General features: G+C 43.5%; 1 protein-coding gene across 5 annotated transcripts in view; it reads right to left on the minus strand.

Annotated features, from left to right (window-relative positions):
* Positions 1–14,355: 14,355 nt before the first annotated feature.
* Positions 14,356–22,150, minus strand: part of PLS3 (plastin 3) — a 90,218-nt gene continuing 82,423 nt past the window's right edge. For all 5 annotated transcript variants that reach the window (XM_019426909.2, XM_019426905.2, XM_019426908.2 and 2 more), the window contains 6 exons: positions 21,929–22,007; positions 20,388–20,502; positions 20,031–20,164; positions 18,665–18,788; positions 18,351–18,475; positions 14,356–15,548 (listed from right to left, as the gene is read on the minus strand). In XM_019426909.2, the coding sequence (XP_019282454.1) occupies positions 15,416–15,548; positions 18,351–18,475; positions 18,665–18,788; positions 20,031–20,164; positions 20,388–20,502; positions 21,929–22,007 (710 nt within the window). In that variant the 3' untranslated portion in view covers positions 14,356–15,415. The remainder of the gene's footprint in view (positions 15,549–18,350; positions 18,476–18,664; positions 18,789–20,030; positions 20,165–20,387; positions 20,503–21,928; positions 22,008–22,150) is intronic.

A 22,150-nucleotide genomic window follows, 5' to 3' on the forward strand; every position in this document is an offset into this window, starting at 1 on the left:
GGCGCCTGGGTGGCTCAGTCGGTTGAGCGGCCGACTTCGGCTCAGGTCATGATCTCGCGGTCCGTGAGTTCGAGCCCCGCGTTGGGCTCTGTGCTGACAGCTCAGAGCCTGGAGCCTGTTTTGGATTCTGTGTCTCCCTCTCTCTGACCCTCCCCCGTTCATGCTCTGTCTCTCTCTGTCTCAAAAATAAATAAACGTTAAAAAAAATTTTTTTTAAAAAGAAATGAATGGATTTTTAAACTATAAAGATACAGGGCCTCCTGGCTGGCTCAGTCAGTAAAGGGCACAACTCTTGATGTCAAGGTCATGAGCTCAAACCCCACTTTGGGTGTGGAGCCTAGTTAAAGAATTTTTTAAAAATAAAGTACACTGATACAAAATTCAAATTCTGCATTTCTCTCTGATAAAAAGACAAAATTTTCTCGGATTGTTGGTCTGCTCTTGATAAGAAAATGTAAGTCTTTTTTCTCTTTCCTTTATTTGCCCAGAAAACCAAAGCTTCTATATTTTGTCTTTATCAGGTCTTTGATTACAGGAGAAAGCTAAAACTTCTCATTGTTAAAGGGGCCAAGTTTTGCTAACAACTATATAATCCTGTAGACTCCCTTATTGCCACTTTGGTTTAATGTAAATATTAAAGTTATAATGATCCATAATGCTATTTAGGCATGTGCTTTAAAACTGTCTGAAGGTTTTAACAAATTTTCCTGATATTTGAATTGTAAAGTCTTTTTGACTCATTAGGCTGGTTTATTTGGTGTGTTAAGTTACTTTGGAAGCACTGTCAAATAATAAGCCTTAGGTTGTATTTTTTGGATAAATGCTGTAACTGTTCAAGACATGATACGATATTCCTAAGGTTTTTTTTTTTTTTTTTAGTTTATTTATTTTGAGGGAGAGAGAGAGCATGAAAGGGCGGAGAGAGAAGGTGAGAGAGGGAATCCCAAGCAGGCTTCACACTGTCAGCACAGGGCTCGAACCCACGAACCAGTGAGATCATGACCTGAGCCGAAATCAAGAGTCACATGCTGCACTGAGCCAGCCAGGTGCCCCGAAATTCCTACAGTTTTAATAAATTTTGGTGTGAGGTCGTCACTGGACATTTTAATTATGGAAGTGTTATGCGTCACAGAAATAACCGGATCTCCTTGTCAGCTATATTATAATGAACTCTCATCCCAGGTTTCTAACTGTGGCCATTTTTAAAAGTCTTTTGTCATTTATAGTTATTGCTCTGCTGCCCTTGCAACAGGTGTTTTGTCCTCAAGGAGAGTCATGGAAAGGACTTCTGACAAATACACGTTTATGGTCTTTAAGATCATTAAACTGGGTAAGAATTTCCTGAACTGATGGAAAAGCTGCATTCAAACAGAGTAAGAATTTAAGAACGTGGAACTGAAAGAACTGAGAAGATGATTATAGTTTTCATGACTCGTGTTTGAAACATTATTGGTTCCCTAATGTTTGCTCTTCTAGATTACAGAATCTTTCTGTTATCTATGATATGCAGAAATATGATAAAATATCCCTTTGCAAACAAATTGAAGCATTTAACTTTTCTCCCTTCCTGAAGTCTCTGAAATTCAGACACTCTCAGTGCATTCTTTCTCTCATGGCAATTGTGTCTGCGTAAGTTCAGTGAGAATCTGTTCTCCTTGTAATAGGACACCATTGGAAACATCGGTTACATTTATCAAGACTTTGACTGGAATATCATATTTGAGATACATGCATAGACTCAGACATGACCCTACGGCTCTAAGGAACTAAGGTTGACTTTATGAAACCCGGAGCCATAAAGCCCCTTGGAAATGTTGGCCTGATACCCTGCTCACAGGGTTCCCAGCAGGCTTACCAGGTGCATAAAGAATGTCACTTCCTGGCAGGTGCAGGAACCTCAGGATATTTTGGGGACCTCGCGAAGAGGAATTTGCCCAAATCTACAGATTGCAGGCAAGTCTGGTGACTAGTATTTGGCTTGGTTTCTGGCCTTGAGAGGATTTTAAAATTTCAATCTAGAGATTCCTTATAGGGGCGCCTGGGTGGCTCAGTCAATCTTCCGACTCCTGATTTTGGCTCAGGTCATGACCTCAGGATCCAGCCCTGTGTGTCAGGCTCCTGGCTGGCATGGAGCCTGATTGAGACTCTCTCTCTCCCTCTCCCTCTCCCTCTGCCCTCCCCCCCATCCCACCATCCCCCCCACCCCCCGCCAAATTTTTCCCACTGGCAGCACTTGAGGCTCAGACACTGGGTTTGTTTGTGGCTCCAAACGTTAACCTATATTTTTCTTTTGTTTCCATAAAAGTGCCTATTATTACCCGATTACTTGCTAAACAAAATAGAGTCTGTATGATGGCTAACATCACCTGCTACACAATTAAGGCCTTACACGACTCTCAAAATAGCATTACGTTGTTGTATGTGGAAATAACTCAAATGCGTAAAGCAGCTCTGCAAAACGGAATGGCATTCGAGGTCTGGACAGCTGCACGAGGAGGAACATGTGTCACCACCATATGACAAAAATGTAACAGGATTGCATAACATAAAATAGAGTAAATAAAGCACCAGTCTGAGTAGCCATATCTTTTAGCAATCCTGTTACATTTTTGTCACGGAGCCCGGCGTGGAGCTTAAACTTGCAACTCTGAGATCAAGACCCCATCTGAGTTCAAGCCTCAGACGCTTGGCCGACCGAGCCACCCAGGCCCCCCTCAAATTGGTGCTTTAAACCATCCCTCCCTCTCCTTTAATGATTGGTGGGACTGGAGGAGGATTTTGGTCAACTCTCCAGGATCTTTTCATTGGGCCTCTTTGTCTCATAATAATATTTATCTTGTTATGTTGTCTTCTCCAATGTCTCTCTGCCTGTTGCCGAGACTCCCTCACTGCCGTAACCTCAAGCTGACAGATGATCCTTTCTACATAAGGAGATTCCTGTTTGTTGCCTACCTTGGATTCAGCTGCCTCTGCCTTTCAAAACTCCTGCATCCCCAGCTGACCAATGTTGATCCACCGGTAGGGACATCTCTAAGTCCCTCTTTGGTAGGAAGAAGTTACAGAAGAGAAGACCTTCCACACTCAGCAACCTCAAAGACTGAAGGGTCAAAATTGTTTAGGGGGGAAAATGACGAGAACTAAAGCAAGGGAAATGGTAGCTGAAATTAAATCTCCTTTCAACTTGCAGCCCACTGACAGACACCTGAGCGTGACCTTCCTCAAGGAACTCATGGCTGCCTTAATGTTGTGGTTTCTTTCAGTAGAGACTAAAAGCAACCTTATCTTGACAATAGCCAGACCTCCAAGGTCCTGTAAACCTCACTTTCAGCACAGAGAAATTCCTTAGAAACTTACGTTATCTCTAACCCCTCATCCTCCACAAACTTAAAAGGGTATATAATCAGTATATCCTTCACTGGGATCTCCAATCCCAGTGAAGCTCTTTCTGCCCACAGGTCCTATGCCTCTGCCATAATAAAAGCACCTTTTTCTACCATAAAACGTCTCAAGAATTTTTCTTGACCATTACCCTTGGTGACCCTGCATCATGTGGACACATTCTGATTTTCAAGTTCAATACTCAGTGCATCAAGTTCACTCCCCTGGACTCTGCATCCCCCTTAACTCCACAGTTCTGTCTGGCCTTCTGGGACACAAATCCTGACCCCCACAGGCTTGGCTGCACCCTTGTGGGGTTGGGGGGAGAGTAGGAGAGGCTAGTCTGGCAGAATGTTCCTGAAGTCTGCATGCTCACCTGTTGTAGGCAGGCAGATGGGTATTTCAGGACAAATACACACCCATGGTTGTGGTCAAAGGGACCTCAACTTCAAGGCCAAATCAAAAATTTTCCCAGATGAAGCCTTTTGTTTTCCCGCTAAAGGAAGACTATATCCAAAGGTTTAAAATGTTCCTTGCACCTTGAAATAGACGAGGCTTTGTTATTGTTTCATCCAAGCACGAGGAGCGTGGTGAACTTGCGGGGCTCTGTTAAATCTTTGGCTCCATTTTAGGTATAAAAGTAGCACCCTGTAATTTGGCCACTAGATGGCAGGAGTCATCAAACATAACGTGAAAATGGCTCACAACACCCCCAAGTGGTCACCAGCGCGAGTCCCAGACAAAGCAAGAGGAATTAACCAAGTTTTGATGAAAGGCATTCTTCATATGTGGGTCTTCCCAAGTTTATCCTTATCTTGATAATGATGTTAGCAAGAATAATTCTGATCTAGATTGTTTCCACACGTCTCCATATTTAAGAACCCTTCTAAGAAAAACCACTTTTATCAGAAAAAAAAAAATCTGAGACTTTTTATGGAAACATAGGGCAAACCCAGAGGCTCCCCTTTTGTGCAAAAATGTGTTTCCAAGGAAGTCTTCACGAATTAAGCAAATTCCCTGAGCACATGTGAATTCAATCATGAGGAACTGATTCAAATTTCATTCAGAGCAATTACTCACAGGTTGGTTGGTTGGTTGGTTTGTTTTACAGAGAACCCATTCTCATTCATTCATTCAAGTAATCTCTACATCCCACATGGGCCTCGAACTCACAAGATCAAGAGTCACACATGTGATCAAGAGTCACAAGAGTCACACATGGGAGCCAGCCAGGTGCCCCCCAGTTAGATCTTTAAAATCATTAGTTTCAGAGCACCTGGGTGGCTCAGTCAGTTAAGCGTCCAGTTAAGACCTCGGTCAGCTCAGGTCTTGATCTTAGGGTTGTGAGTTCAAGCCCCACACTGGGGCCCGAACTGGGCCTGGCGCCTACTTAAAAAAAATTTCACGGTAAGTTCTTCAAACTCTTTCCAAGGTGAAGTGAATGGGTTGCAAAATTGGTTACCTCTTTTTAGAAAATAAAGCCAGAGGAGACAGGAGTGGGCTGAAGGAAAACTGGAGACAAGGAGACCAGTGCTGGGCTCTTGGGAAGGGGGTAAAATGTGAGTGCATTTTCTCATTGCTTTCCTTACAAACCACCTGGAGATGCAGGCAGGGGTTTCCAGGGTCTGTAGTGAAACATATGGGAATTATTGCTTATTGAAGGAACCATGAACTGCCTCCATAAAAGGGTGTTTGAAAGGACTTCATTTAGGGGGCACCTGGGTGGCTCAGTCGGTTAAGCGTCTGATTTTTGGCTCAGGTCAGGATCTCGCAGTTCGTGGGTTCAAGCCCCACATCAGGTTCTGTGCTGACAGCTCGAAGCTTGGAACCTGCTTAAGACTCTGTGTCTCTCTCTCTGCCCCTCCCCGCTCACCCTCGGTCTCTCCCTCTCTAAAAAATAAATAAGCATTACAAACTTTTTTAGATAAAGAAGGGACTTAATTTAGGATTAGAATTTGTATGAAATGGCTTCATAGAGAGCTTAAAGAATTAGTGCTTTGCCCTTGCTTGGATGCTGTGATCTATTAAGAAATAAATATTTGGTTTTTGGTTGCTGGCACACTGTTCCTATAACCGTTGGAATCTCCTGGGTGATGAGTGTCTTTTATATGCTACTGAGAGGACAGGATGTGGGGGCCTCCAATGAACTTCCTGACAGGGGCTGGTCCCAGAAAGACCAAAGCCTGAAGTAGAGAGTTGAACCTTGCAGCCCCATCCTCTGACTTCCAGGGAGGGGAAACCTACTGGAAGGTGCATTCAGTCACTCTGAGGAGTGACCTGGCATCATCCCATCCGTGGAGAACCTGAATAGAACCAAAAGGCAGAGGAATGCGAATTCTCGCTCTTTCTTCTTGAGGTAGGATATCCATCTAATCATGTCTTCAGATATCAAAGCTTCTGGTTTTTGGGCCTTCCAACTCTAGGAGGTAACGATATTGTAGTCTCCGCAGAGTGGAAAGGCGATTCAGTTAGAGGATCAGTAGACCGTGAGTACTCAGGTAAGGGAGGACGGAAGGGAGCGGTAAAAGTCTCGCAGTCTTGTTTTAGGGGCCTCTTGTATCTTTGATTTTTCATTAGCCTTTTGCAACGAATCTTCCAAAGACGCTCTTTTGGCATTTTGAAGCCTTTTAGAGGCTTTTTAATGCCAATTAAAATAGGTAACCCATTCTGTTTGATTTACTTTTTTTTTTTAACATTTATTTATTTTTGAGACAGAGAGAGACAGAGCATGAACGGGGGAGGGTCAGAGAGAGGGAGACACAGAGTCCGAAACAGGCTCCAGGCTCCAAGCTGTCAGCACAGAGCCCGACGCGGGGCTCGAACTCACGGACCGCGAGATCGTGACCTGAGCCGAAGTCGGCCGCTCAACCAACTGAGCCACCCAGGTGCCCCTGATTTACTTTCAAATGCACTTCTTAAATGTACAATCTTGTCTAATTGGAACGTTTCCCCATGATGGCTGTTGTGGTTCTTGGTTGTATTAGTAGAACTTTGCCATTTTTGTAAATATCTACGGCTTCCAGGCACTGTTGTTCTTTTTTTAATGCTTATTTATTTTTGAGAGAGAGTGAGAGAGCAGGGGAAGGGCAGAGAGAGAGGGGGACAGAGGATCCGAAGCAAGCTCTGTGCTGAGAGCAGAGAGCCCTATGCAGAGCTTGAACTCACAAACCGTGAGATCGTGACTTGAGCAGAAGTCAGACACTTAACCGACTGAGCCACCCAGGCACCCCCGGAAAGATTTCTTTATAGTGGCAGATGTCCTATGGTTTTTACTAGTTAAGTTGTGCCTACTTAGATTTTGATGTGCCTTTGGTCAAAACGGTCTGAATTTCTTGTCTTAATTTGTTTCCCCAAGTCCCCCAACAGTTTATGCTGTGCATTTAGCTCAAGGTGTTGTGAATCCCCTGATGGCTGCCATCTTGCTTTCTTAGATTGAGGGATACCCATTATTTTCCCTTATTGAAATAATCCTTCCTTATTCAACCAGACTTACTGTTTCTGGCTGCCTGTGCACAATTCCTGACAGTTGTAAGGACCTTCCAAAGCTTTTTACCATGTAGGTGAGGCCAGCCACAAACCCAAATGTTGTGGCTCACTAAGTCCCACCTGGAAAAATCTGGCGCTTCTGACACCCCAATCTCCCACCCAGAATGATTAGGACAAACAAACTGGAAGAGCTCAGGATGCAGAATGAGCAGAACTTGATCTGAGAGAAGCTTACCAGAGATCCCGCAGAGCAGCTGAAGCAAACCAAAAGGGCTCTGTGGGTATCTTCACCGCCATCTTGGAGCCATCCCTGGAATCTTCAGCGGCTCTCCTCAGGTTCCATCTCATTGCCAAAACTGTCAAATGACAAAACTAAAGCAATTTGGCAATGAGTCTGATATCCCTTATTCAAAGGAAAACAATCCATGGCTTGGGGGCATACGCTCCTCACAAACAGTTGGGAGCTCTCCCTGAGGATTTGGGGCAAGAGCAATTTTACAGAGAGCGTTACAAGAGGCAGCTCGGAAACAGGCCAGGATTGGGTAGGAGGTGGGGGATTTCCCTATAAAAGCTAGCAGGTGTTATTTTCTGGGGTGAAGGGCAAGTAGTTAAAGCTTAGTTGGAGGATGGTGGCTGGGGTATGTTTGGCTTCCTGGACAGGTGTTTCCCATAAGTGCGGGCCGATTTAGGTTTAGATTTGTGATGTGGCCAGACCACTGGGACAACTTCCTTTTTGTGGGTCCTGATGTACAAATGAACTTTATCGGTTTATCAGCAAGCAGTGTTTGCTACAGCATCAATTTCCCCTTGACAAGGTAAGAGGTCATTGAGGACCACGTGATTGCCCATAACAATCCTAGCTAATGAGATTAGGCTAATTTGTCTTTCAGAGTTGAAGTTGTGTTGCCTACGATTTTTGTCAGGGCCGAGGCAAGTTTGGGGCCACGTTTGCCCCAACAGGGGGATTGCAACTTATATGGTATGCCTAAAACCAGAGTCAGGTATGCCTTCTGGGAGTTTGTTGTTGTTGTTGTTATTTTATTTTATTTATTGATTTTTAATGCTTATCTATATTTGAGACAGAGACAGAGCGTGAGCGGGGGAGGGGCAGAGAGAGAGAGTGGGAGACACAGAATCCAAAACAGGCTCCAGGCTCCGAGCTGTCAGCACAGAGCCTGACACAGGGCCGGGACCCACGCACTGTGAGATCACGACCTGGGCCGAAGTCAGATGCTCAACTGGCTGAGCCACCCAGGTGCCCCTGTTTTGTCTTGTTTTTGTTCTTGTTTTTTTTTTAAATAAGCTTGTGTGCTTGGAAGTTTCTGGTAGTATTTTTTCCAGAGGACCATGTTCTCCTGGAGGGATGGTACATTTTAATATCTAAAAATCCACAATTATATCAAAGTCTGCAAAGTATCTAATATCACAATTATCCTGAATACACAGGATAAATTAGTGTATGGCTGAGCAGTATAAGCCTATCCATATAAAATGTAGTACCCCAGTTGGGGGTAAACTGTATTGGGAATATAAGTATCATTTATCACAACAAGTAAGCCAGTTTCCTGTCCTTAGTGGTAATTTTTTTTAATGGTTATTTTATTTAAAAAAATTTTTGTAATGTTTATTATTTTTGACAGAGAGAGAGAGAGTGTGAGCAAGGGAGGGGCAGAGGGAGAGGGAGACACAGAATCTGAAGCGGGCTCCGGGCTCCGAGCTGTCAGGACAGAGCCCGCCGCGGGGCTTGAACTCACCAACCGTGAGATCATGACCTGAGCCAAAGTCGGACTCATAACTGACGAAGCCACCCAGGCGCCCCGATGTTTATTTTATTTTTAAGAGACAGAGAGCATGATCAGGGGGGTGGGGAGCAGACAGAGAAGGAAACAGAGGACCCAAAGCGTGCTCTGTGCTGACAGCAGAGAGCCCCATGGGGGGCTCGAACTCCTGAGCCTTGAGATCTTGACCTGAGCCGAAGTCAGATGCTCAACCGACGGACCCAGGCACCCCCTGGTGGTAGATTTCTTGAGTGAAGCTAGAAAAAATTCAGCAAAGCAGGGAAGGATGTGTTTTCCTGGAAGTAATTTACTGACTTTCGTGGTCAGGAGAGTGTCAATAGTACGGTCTACTCCCGAGTGGCTTGGTTTTGCTGATAGTATTATCATATAGCCTTAGCAGAAGCATTCTGATAATGTGAGGTCAAGGTCTATTTTCATAAGGCTGAAGGTCAGGACTAATGATAGGAGGGAAGTTTATTACATACCAGAAGGGGCCTATAAAAGGGAATCTACCTTCTGCGATGTTGAAAGGAATTGGTATTAAATCACGGTCAGCGGGGTCTGCTGGAGGATGTTAGATCCAGCCATTAGTTAAATTCAGAGCAGTTGCTACGACCTGGGAAGAAAACGTATAGGAGAATTTCGTTTTCCCTCAAGTGCCAGAGGAAGACCACTGGGGGGTTCAAAACAATACGATGAAAATAAAGGAGGTCACATTAACGTGCTAGAGGGCATAAAGAAAAGTCAGAAAATTAATCTCATTCTGTCACCTTGGCTGGAACCTCTCCACTTCTGATGTCAACGGCTTGTTTTGTTGTCTGGCGTAAGTCATCCACTTCTGCTGTCAGCAGCTTCTGGAGGATTCCTAAGAACCTTCTGTTGGAGGTGTTCTGATCGAATGGATTCCAGAGGAGTGGGAGGAAGTGAGGCGTATGTATTAAAAGTTTTATATATTTACAAAAACTCAAGTACCAATGTCTTGGGGTTTTACGGATAATGCCAGTTGTTGACCAATACCAAGTAACAAGATACTTAAAAAAAAAGTTTATTTTTAGGAGAGAGAGAGAGAGAGAGAGAGAGGATCCCAAGGAGGCTCCGTGCTGACAGTGCAGAGCCTGATGTGGGGCTCAAACTCATGAATCGTGAGATCATGACCTGAGCCGAAGTTGGCTGCCCAACCGACTGAGGCAGGCACCCCAACATCTCAAGGTCTTTTAACTCAGCATTTATTTTATAGGGGTTCCTGGAGAGGTCAGGAAATCTTTGTTTCTAAGCCATGTTGACATTGTGGACTAACCTAAAATCACATACTTACTATCCATGTAAAGTATCCTCTTTTTATATTTTGTCAGATGGTAAGTCTGAGCAAGGGCAATTCATTGAGCCATCTGAACCAATTTAATTTCCATGAGAAGCTTATATTTTAAGGAGAAATTTAAGACTGCGATAGCATATCCTGTTCAGCGATTTTTAGCTTTCCTTTTTTTGTGTTCGAACCGTTAACAACTACGACTAAAGCATCGTCATCGGAGAGTCTTTAGAAGGTCTGTCTAGGGCATAGATAATCTCCTAAGGGGCACCTGGGTGGCTCAGTCCATTAAGCATCCTACTCTTGATTTCAGCTCAGGTCATGATCTCACGGTTTGTGAGTTCGAGCCCCGCGTCGGGCTCTGTGCTGACAGCTTGGAGCCTGAAGCCTGCTTCGGATTCTGTGTCTCCCTCTCCCTCTGCCCCTCCCTTGCTTGCACTCTCTCTCTCTCTCTCTCTCTCTCTCTCTCTCAAGAATAAATAAACATTAAAAAAATTTTTCTTTCTTAATTTGAGAGAAAGCAAGCACGCAAGCAAGGGAGGGGGCAGAGGGAGAGGCAATCTTAAGCAGGCTGCACGGTCAGTGTGGAGCCTGCTGCAGGGCTCGATCTCATGACCCTAGGATCTGGACCTCAGCCAAAATCAAGAGTCAGCTGCTCAACTGACTGGCCACCCAGGTGCTCCAGAATTGTCCTTTCTTTTACAGGAGCAATCTTTGTATTCTCTAATGGCCATTTCAGGAAACCCAAAGATATTTGAAGCATAAAAGACCTCTTAATAATTTTATTATGTAGTCTGAATTTGAAGCCTACATTTGGGAAAGGTGAAATCAAGAATAGTTGTTAGAGGGGTGCCTGGGTGGCTCAGTCGGTTAAGTGTCTGACTTCGGCTCAGGTCATGATCTTACAGTCTGTGGGTTCGAGCCCCGCGTCGGGCTCTGTGCTGAGAGCTCAGAGCCTGGAGCCTGCTTTGGATTCTCTCTGCCTTTTCCCAATTTGTGCTCTCTCTCTCTCTCTGTCTCTCTCAATAATAAATAAACTTTTTAAAAATTATTAAGAAAAGTTGCTAGAGACACAGTTTAAGTCGTAAGTGACTAAAGACAAGAAATATTTACAATCAACATTGCAAAACCATACTAGATTATACCCAGGCTCAAGCTGTACTGGGAATGAAGAAAAAGCAGCAGCAATATCTCATATCAGCCAGGAGAGGGAGATGTTTGTTCATTTCTGAGAGTTGGATAGCGTTCCTATTTTGTCTGCCTTCATCACCAACACAGAGGATGCTGGTGTTCTACGAATGCGTTTATGCTCACAGGAGAACAAGGCATAGCTGTGAGTGCCAGGCCAGTTCCCATACGTCAGGGGCTATTTCCATTTTGCATTGGTGATTTTGGACTGTGAGAAGGCTGTCTTACGTATGTGTCTAAGCTGTCCAGCCTTAGGAGGAGCCCCTTCTGTGAAATCTGAATGCAGCAGTTTTGAAATAGGATTTTGAAACCAGGAAACAAGGATGGGTCAAATCTGGACCTCAAAAAGGAACCTGCAGGATTAAAAACCTACCTACCTGGCCCTTTTTATCGCCCGTCAAACTTGTAAGAAATGAAGGACCAGCCAAAGCATCACGTCGCATTGGGGATTTTACTGATCGCCACCACCTCTAACCCCTACGCATTCTGTCTGCCACTGTAAACATTATATTTTGAGAGAGAGCGTACAAGCAGGAGAGGGACAGAGAGAGAGGGAGGGAGAGAAACCCAAGCTGGTTCCATGCTGTTGGAAATCCTTAACCGACCGAGGCACCCAGGCGTCCCTACCACTGTAAAAATCTATACTTTCTGACTTTGTGCCCCTGCCTGATACAAACTTCCCTTGTTCCATTTGACGTTATGATGAGTGTTTGTGTCCCAGATAAGCAACTATAGCACTCAAGAAAAAGAATGGGCTTCATGCAGCTCTCTATGTTGTTTAATTTCCTGTTGGGTGTGGAGGTTACCTAAATAAAACCTTAAAGAATTTTTTTACATGGGTGATGGGGATGAAGGAGGGCACTTGTGATGAGCACGGGGTGTTGCATGGAAGTCTTGAATCACTCTATCGTGATTCAACTAATTTTACTAATTTTACACTGTATGTTAACTAACTGGAATTGAAATAAAAACTTCAAAACGATGCAATGAACGGTTTCCAAAACAAGTAAAAAATCCTTGATGTTCCACTCCACCTCCCCAAGTAGAAGTATATTTGTACATACTACCATTAATTTTTAAAAGTGGGGTAGAATGAGACATCTTTCCTTACATAGTCATAGCAGTTTTTAAATTTACTTTTTATTTTTATTTTTTAAAGTTTATTTGAGAGTGTGTGTGTGCATGTGTGCGAGCAGGGGAGGGGCAGAGAGAGGGAGACAGAGAATCCCAAGCAGGCTCTACACTGTCAGCCAGAGCCTGATGCAGGGTTTGATCTCACAAACTGTGAGATCAGGCATGACCTGAACCGAAATCGAGTCAGATGCTCAACCGACTGAGCCACCCAGGCACCCCCCACAGCAGTGTTTTTAATGACTACAAAAGTATTGCATTACATAGCTGGACTTGTTTCATTACAAGATGTATCGTAGCACATTGCTATATTTGCTGGCTGCCGAGTGGAAAAATACGACCGTTTTCAGTTTGGCTGTAGTTACCAAATTGCCTTCAACCAGCCGTAAACTGATCATTCTTCCATCTGGGCATTAGAGAAAGCCTGTATTTGCATACCTCCACCAACAGATCATTTATCATTGTTTTTTTAATGTTTGTTTTTGAGAGAGACAGAGACGGAATGCGAGTGGGTTAGGGGCAGAGAGAGGGAGACACAGAATCTGAAACAGGCTCCAGGCTCCAAGCTGTCAGCACAGAGCCCGACGCGGGGCTCGAACCCACAAGCTGTGAGATCATGACCTGAGCCGAAGTCGGATGCTCAACCGGCTGAGCCACCCAGGCGCCCCAATCACTTTTTTTTTTTAATCAATGAAAGGCAGTTTGTTAAAAAGGCAGTTCTCTCAAATGTTTCACTAAGTGAAAAAGCCAATCTGAAAAGGCTGAGTACCGTATGATTCTAACTATAGGATATCTGCAAATGGCAAAACTAGGGACACACTAAGATCAGTGGTTTCCAGGGCTTAGCGGATGGGGAGGGATGAATGGGCAGAGCGCAGAGGAATTTTAGGGCGTTGAAACTATTCTGTATGATGCTGTAATGGTGGGCACGTCATTATACATTCGTCAAAACCCACAGAATGTACAACAGCAAGGGTGAACCCTAAGGTCAACTATGATCTTTGGGTGATTGTGATGTGTCAATGTAGGTCCATCAATTGTAACAAATATACTGCTCCAGGGAGGGGTGTCGATAGTTGGAGAGGCTATGCATGTGTGGGGGGAGGTGGTACAGAACTCTCTGTACCTTTCCATTTTGCTTCCAACCTAAAACTGCTCTGAAAAGCCGTCTAAAAAAAAAAAAAAAAGTAATTCTTGGTTTGTTTCAATTGCATAATCCTCATTACTTGTGAGAACCAGCATTCCCTTTATATGTTCATTGGTTATAATTTTTTGAATATCGGACTCCTTTGCCCATTTTTTTCTTTTTTTAAAAAGATTATTTTTTAATATTTATTTTTGAGAGAGAGACTGAGTGTGAGTTGGGTGTGGGCGGGGGAGCAGAGAGAGGGAGACACAGAACTTGAAGCAGGCTCCGGGCTCTGAGCTGTCAGCACAGATCCCGACTCGGGGCTCGAACTCATGAACTGTGCGATCATGACCTGAGCTGAAGTCAGATGCTTAACTGAGCCACCCAGGAGCCCCTAAAGATTTTATTTTTAAATAATCTCGACACCCAACATGGGGCTCAAACTCACAGCCCCCTGAGATCAAGACTTGCATGTTCCACCAACTGAGCCAGCCAGCTGCCCCTGCCCATTTTTCTAATGGAGCTTTTTCTTTAGGAGACAGGTCGTAAGATGTGATTGTCCTTATCAGTTACTCCGGTATGTTTGCAGTAAACTTGTCTTGTAGTTATTCCTTAAAGCCGTTTTTAAAAAACAAAAAATTTTAATGTTTATTTTTGAGAGAGCAAGAGAGACACAGTGTGAGTGGGGGAGGGGTGGAAAGAGAGGGAGACACGGAATCCGAAGCAGGCTCCAGGCTCTGAGCTGTCAGCACAGAGCCCGACGCGGGGCTCGAACCCACGAACCGCAAGATCATGACCTGAGCCGAAGTCGGACGCTTAACCAAGTGAGCCACGCAGGCGCCCCCACAAACATCATTTTATATAGTGTGCCAGAAAAAGAGAACGTTGGGGTGGGGGGGGGGGGAATCTGGCAAGCGCTACTGGCAAACTAAGGGGCAGAAACATGAAGAGACTAATTATTATGTAAATGCCTTTATTTGAACTAATACACTGCTACCAGATTACATCACTTTTCAGAGTTAGAGTAACATTATGATCTTGAAAACTATAGCAAATAGCTGGACAAAGCAAGAGTACATTAAGTCCTACATACATATTTTTATCCTTTAGTGACCACATCTCCTTGTCTTAGGTGTAAAACTGGAAAATTGATGGTACACTTAGCATATCCTGTCTACGGTCCGAGCACACTCTCTCCTCAAACGTGTCATTCAACATTTTTAAATCCAAAGAGAGAGTCTGAGGATACAGGTTGTAACACAAAGAAGCATATACTGAACCAAGTGTTTTAAGATAAGATGCGTCAATTGTTTACAGCTTGGGTGTGAGAGGCCAGGGTATGCAAATTGGAAGGTCCGTTTTGTTCCTCTACCTATAATGTATGGTTTTTACTTACTTGAAGACCCCTTAAAAAAAGTAGCAAAATCAGCAGTCTTATTTAATGTAATCAAAATATTCTTAAATGTACAAAAAAGATCATGTAGAAAGAATACTGTAAAAAGATACTGATTTTCAGAATAAAAGAATACGAAAAGCTTCTATTACATTCTGCACAGCCAGTTACTTCTGCCAATTTTCAGTACTACGAAGAGAAAGCAAAAGGTACTCCTATCCAAATACCCTCCGACCACAGTTCTCGAATGAGAACGAGCATACTGGATGGAAAGCAAAATTATGGTCTAAGAATATTCATATCCAATCATCTAAGCACGTCTCAAGATGTGGATGTTCTAGGAGGGAAAAAGATACACAGACATAACATACAGCAATGGGAAGTATCCAGGGCAGCAATCTAGGAGGAGAGAGTAAATGAGTTGGCCGTGAGCACATTTCAGGGGTGCCTGACAAATCCAACCTCGGCGATGGGAAAGGGGAGTCGTTTTCATTCAACCTCTTTCCCCTGTGGGCTCTCAGGATGACCAACAGTTCCTTAAGCCATGAGCACATCACCTGGAAATAGCTGACCTGGTAACCATGCACCTGGGAGCAAGGCTGTTTGTATTCAAATTGGTTATTTTACACTCTCTTCATTCCCCTGCCCATCAAGCATGCAAACACGGTCATGACCATCTTGGGCTTTACTTCCACAAGGTCTTCGGGGAGAGCATACACCCGGGCTCCAATTCTTCTAGCCATGGACACCGCGTACCTGTTTTTGGAGGAAACAGAAATTCAGATGAACTTCTTGTTAGCGAAGGACAGGAGAGGAGACGTCGGTTTCCTCTTATCATTTGGCTGGGATGCAAAACTTTCATAGTGTGGGAGTTCGGATGGGAACATTTTGCTTTTTTTGTTCTCTGTTTTGTTTTAAAGTTTATGTCTATTTATTTTGAGAGAGAGAAAGAGAGAGTGCATGCATGTGTGGGAGAGGGGCAGAGAGAGAGGGAGACAGAATTCTAAGCAGGCTCTGCACCGTCAGCTAGAGCCTGATGTGGGGCTCGATCTCACGAACTGCAAGATCATGACCTGAGCCCAAATCGAGAGACGGACGCTTAACCGACTGAGCCACCCAGGTGCCCCTCAGTGCCACTTTTTAAAGGCATACCTATAAACACCAGCCAGGTGAAACATTGATTTATGTATTTATAGCTTGTTTCCTTTTCTATAAGGAGTCTGATCTATCCACATGTCCTATTTTTCATTAGGATGTTTGTCTTTAAATACTTATTTTTCAGAATCTATTATTATAAGTTCAGCCCTTGTCTCTTCTTTTTCATGCAAAAAATTTTCAAAACTTAGTATTTAGTTTACGGTGTGCGTCACAGTTTTTTTTTTTTCAGACGCTTAATCAACTGAACCACCCAGGCGCCCCTGGTTTTGTTTTGTTTTGTTTTTTTTGATGTCACTCTTAAGTGACACCAGATTTTTAAGCTCTACTATTTGGGACAGATTTTATCCACTCCATTTCTCCAATATGCAATGAGAATTAATTTTGGAGCACTGACATGACATGACAATGAAAAAATATGTATATATAAAATATATATTATATATAAAAAATATATATAATTATCCAGACTGGCTATATAATCAATGTTGACAGTTTCATTGGACACGTAATAGGATAACAGACACTCTAAGATCTCATGTGATCTTAGAGAAAGGGGTTGGAAATCTGTGTCACATGTCAAATCCAAGCTGCTTTGGTGGATACAATGAATACTTCCAAAAAGTCAAGGGCGGGGAGTCTACACGGTACATGAACGGAGTGGTCAGAATAAGGAACGGAAAAGGTACACAAAGTACGGGAAGAAAGAACTGATGTGTCCAGTGGAGGAAATTTGCAAGAGCACACTTCAATTAATCCATGAGACATTTCTAGGTGTTTTGTGACACAAATCTTTGAAGAGGACCAAGTCACTGAAAAAGGAAAGTTTTTTGGTGGGCTCATTTTCAGTGTATGCTAGTCAAGCTTTCATGGGTCACCTGTAAAAGCAAGTCAAGTCTAGGTCTTTGGTGGAGAAGGGAAGGGACAGGTGGAAAAGCCCTTGTCAGTATCGTTGGCTTGCAGAAAATTTTCAAGGCATAGGTAGTTTCAGTGGAGGGTTAAGCATCCTGCTCATTTAAGGGGCCAAGATAATAAACTCAACATATGTAGAAAAGGTGCTTTATGCCCAGTAAAAAAGACATCAGTAAATAATGTGCTTCAAAAAAGAATATTTCTATCTACTCTTATCTATGGCATGAATGTTCTTTTTTTTTTTTTTAACGTTTATTTATTTTTGAGACAGAGAGAGACAGAGAGAGACAGAGCACGAATGGGGGAGAGAGAGGGAGACACAGAATCCGAAGCAGGCCCCAGGCTCCGACCTGTCAGCACAGAGCCCGACGCGGGGCTTGAACTCACGGACTGCGAGATCATGACCTGAGCCGAAGTCGGACGCTTAACCGACTGAGCCACCCAGGCGCCCCGGCATGAATGTTCTTAGCTCATTTTCCTCTTGTAAGTCTGTAGCTGAGTCACATTAAAACCCAAAGTATATTATTTCGGTAATTCCCCAAAGCAACAACTGATTGAGCACCTACTATGTCAGGCACAATGCTAGGCTCATATATATTTTATTCATTTCAAAATCTCTAAGTATTATTTGTTCCCAATCTACTGATGAGTCTGAGGCTCAAAGAGGTATCCTCAGGTGACACCATTCTTCTTTTTTTTAAGCTTATTATTAAAAAAAAATTCTTTTTTAATGTTTGTTTTTGAGAGAGAGAGAGAGTGAGTGAGCATGAGCAGGGGAGAGGCAGAGAGAGAGGGAGACACAGAACTCGAAGTAGGCTCCAGACTCTGTGCTGTCAGCACAGAGGCCGACACAGGGCTCGAACTCAGAGCTGTGAGATCATGACCTGAGCCAAATTTGGGTACTCAACCAACTGAGCCACTCAGGCACCTCTATTTTTTTTAAGTTTATTTATTTTGAGAGACAGAGAGAGAAAGAGAGAGAGAGAGAGAGATCACAAGCAGGGGAGGGGCAGAGAGAAGGAGAGACAGAATCCCAAGTAGGCTCCACGCCATCAGTGCAGAGCCCGATGCGGGGCTTGAACTCACAAACTGTGACATCATGGCCTGAGCCGATATCAAGAGTCGGAGGGACCCTGAACTGAATGCGCCACCCAGGCGCCCCTTTAAAGTTTATTTTCATTTACTTTGAGAGAGACAGAGAGAGAACAAGCAGGGGAAGGGCAGGAGAGAGGAAAGAGAGAATCCCAAGCAGGCTCCATGCGGCCACCGCAGAGCCCAATGCAGGGCTCGAACTCACGAAACATGAGATCATGACCTGAGCTGAATGAAACCAAGGGTCGGACGCTTCACTGACTGAGCCACCCACCTGGGCGCCCCTCAGATAACGCCATTGTTCAGCGGCAGAATCTGAGCAAGAATGCGGACGTGCCCGGCTCCAAAGCCTGTGCTCTTGCCAGGATATTAATCACTACTATCATTGGTATCTCTTACTTGGCATTATTATGCTTGTCATCTTCTGTCAGATTGCCACTCTTAACAAGGTCGTAGTTTATGCAGCCCGGCTGGATGGCATCAATTAAATCCACAACCGCCAAGCTGGAGCTGATCGTCTTGTCCTAGTGTAAAAAGGACAATGAACCTGAGAGTTTCAGTATGCACAAATTAACACGTGATTACTTATAGATTACAAAGCCCAGTGAATTAAGAGAGTCTTGCACTGACGAAGAAACCCAACGGCTGCCCTTCCAAATTACTGGCACTTTCCGGCAAACATAACGTCTAAGAGTCAAATGTGGAACTCTTACCTTAAAACTCTGAATGGAAGTTGATTTTCCAGCCTCACTCAATGTTCTGTTCACCCAGCTTACGATGATGTCGTCATTAGCTTTCTGCCCGTCTCCAAGGTCTTCCAGAACATTGAGGGTATATCTAAAAGAAGAAGCAGTGTTGTTGTAAGTGATGAATCACCGAATTCTACTGCTGACGCCAATATTGCACTGTATGTTAACGCACTAGAATTTAAATAAAAATTTGAAAAGAAAAACATGAAATTGGGGGGGGGGGAGCCTATGTAACTTAGAACTGTAACATAAACTAATAATAAGGAAAACAAAAATAGAGGAGGTGGAAGAAAAGGTCCTAATCTACTTAAAAAAATTATTTTGAGAGAGAGAGAGAGAGAGAGCGCGAGAATCCCAAGCAGGCGCCACACCGTCAGCACAGAGCCGGACGTGGGGCTTGAACTCACAAACCTTGAGATCATGACCCGAGCCGAAATCAAGAGTCAGATGCTTGGGGCGCCTGGGTGGCTCAGCTGTTTGACTCAGGTCATGATCTCATGGTTCGTAGGTTTGAGCCCTGTATCAGGCTCTGTGCCGATGGTGTGGAGCCTACTTGGGATTCCCTCTCTCCTTATTTCTCTGTGCTTTCCCCACTTGCACTCTCTCTCTCTCTCTCTCTCAAAATAAATAACACTTAAAAAAGAAAAGAGTCCGATGCTTAACTGACCGAGCCACCCAGGCGCCCTAGGTCCCAATCTATTTTAGGGAAAAATATGCAAACAATAGAAAGGTGCTTTGTCTTCTATTTCTTTTATCCCTTAGGTTTGAAAGACTAAAGATTTCATGGAAGGAAATTCACATTATATGAAAAAAAAATTCAAATGGATCCAGGGACTGTTCATAATTTTTGTGTTTTTTTTTTTTTAAATTCACTGACACTAAATGAAGCTCAAGTCTGCATGCCAGGCTTCCTAGTAAAACAGGTGAACAGGGGTGCCTGGGTGGCTCAGTTGGTTAAGCATCTTGATTTCAGCTCAGGTCATGATCTCATGATCTCATAGATCGAGCCCCACATCAGATCTATGTGCTGACAGCCTGTGTGGGATTCTCTCTCTCTGCCCCTCCCCGACTCATGCTCCTCTCTCTCAAAATAAATGTAAAAAACTTAAAAAAAATAAAACCAGGAAATATTCAGTTCTGCTGCCTGGCTTTCAAGGAGGCATCTCCCACTGAACACCCAGCACGTATTCGTTACTTAAGCCCACTTAAGAGTCTAAATACAAACATTTCAAAGACATAGTCACTGACACGTCTGCCTGAAAGTAACAAGAAGTAGATCACAGACCATTGATTGCAGCGAAGCGTGAACAGCTCAAACTGCGTACCGTACCTTCTCATCAGCTGCCAGACCAAAGCTAAAGTCAGAGTTTGGTTTCCATCATTCAGGTCCTGCCCTCCAATACCGACCAGGGAGAATTTGGCAGGATGCTTCCCCAGTTCAACAGCATAGTTGCAGTTTTCCAGCTGTAAACGCACAGAAGGTAAACGGTTAAAGATTTCTCATCTGTTTACTCCGCGCACATACGTGAGTACGTGTTTGCGACGTGGGGTGCTCCACACGTCAAAAGAAGTCAAGACACAGTTCCTGTTCTCAAGAAGCTCAGACTCAAGAGTGTTCTAAACGAAAGAAACACACGGAGAATAAAAACAGCCCGTAACAAATCTGTGTGGCGACTGAATGATCTACCTTTTTCATGTTGGCTCCGAGTTTTGGGTATGGAGGTTTATTGACCTTACTCCAGTCAACAGGAACTTTAATTCGTTCGTACAACTGTAAGATTACCAAGGCGTCTTGTAGGTCACTAAAGATTTAAAAAGAATTCAATCAGTGTTTTCAGACAGCCAGACTTGGTTTCATGAAAAGCAGTAACAGTACAGTGGTGACTAAAACATAGAAAACCTGAGCAACGATGGAAGAATAGCTGAAGAAGCTGTGGTATATATACACAATGGAATATTACTCAGCCATCAAAAAGAATGAAATCTTGCCATTTGCATCAACAGGGATGGAACTAGAGTGTATGATGCTAAGCGAAATAAGTCAGGCAGAGAAAGACAAATATCGTATGATTTCACTCATATGTGGAATTTAAGAAACAAAACAGATGAACATAGGGGAAGGGAAGGAAAAATAAGATAAAAACAGAGAGGGATGCAAACCATAAGAGACTCTGAAATACAGAGAACAAACTGAGGGTTGATGGGGGAGTGGGAGAGAGGGGAAAATGGGTGATAGGCATTAAGGAGGGCACTTGTTGGGATGAGCGCTGGGTGTTGTATGTAAGTGATGAACCACTAAATTCTACTCCTGAAATCGTTATCACAACTATATTAACTAAATGGGATTTGAATTAAAAAAGTAAATAAAACCTAGAAAACCACAGATAATACCCCAGGCTCCTATTTTCTATCAGTCTGTCCCCAAAACAAAGGTAACATCATCTTGCTCACTTGAAATATTTATTGAGAGCTTACTTTTTGCAAGGGACTATTCTAGAAGCTGGGCAATAGGACAAAAATTCCCTGGCCTTACTTTAGAGTTACAGAGAGAGACAATAAACAAGTATATGGATAAACAGATCATTTGATTTGGGGGTGTATATAACTGCTATGGAGATAAAAAAGAACTAGGGTTAGGGTTAAGGAGCGTTAGGTGCTGGGCCGGGTCTGAATTCGTGGTTTGAATATAGTAAGGGAGTAAGGCATTAGAGGCAGAAAAGAACATTCCATGCTGAGAGAACAGTGAACACGAAGGGCCTCAAGACATCATGGATGGTCTACCTAAGGCATTTCTTGGTCTCTGTTTCAAAATATTAACTATCTGTTCCCTAGGGTGTTAGAAAGACATCCTTACATTCTTTCACTTAATGATCATATAGAGAAATAATCTGGGCTTCTGCATATCTGGAAAATAATGATGGATGTCACCACTAAGCATTTTCCACTATAAATGACCACTGTAAACTAACTTTTTTTGAGAGAGAGGGAGAGAGTGCGGGCAAATGGGGAAAGGGGCAGAGGGAGGCAGGGGAGAGACGGAATCTTAAGCAGCCTCTACGCTCAGTGTGGAGCCCAACACGGGGTTCAATCTTGAGCTGAATTAGGAGTCAGACACTCCACCAGGCACCCTGTAAACTAACATTTAGAAAATGTTTAGAGCTGTAATTATTTCTGTGGCATCCACTCATGACGTTCCTAATTGTTTATAAGAAAAGTAGAAAAGCTTACGCATAGAGATGGTTTACATGGGGATTAACACCAAGAGAGTTCATCCAGTTACGGAAGGTTCTTTCTTCACGAGTTTCTCCTATTAAGAATATTCACAAAGTTTATATATTAATGCAACACCTTGTATATGTGCATATAATATGAAAGCATATGTAAGATTATTTCATTTCCTCTGTACAGATCTAGAGGTTTTCTCCAATATGAATCTCCAAACATTCTCTA

This window comes from Panthera pardus, unplaced genomic scaffold (genome assembly GCF_024362965.1).
Source record: "Panthera pardus isolate Hobbes unplaced genomic scaffold, ASM2436296v1 HiC_scaffold_27, whole genome shotgun sequence".
Classification (NCBI taxonomy): domain Eukaryota; kingdom Metazoa; phylum Chordata; class Mammalia; order Carnivora; family Felidae; genus Panthera; species Panthera pardus.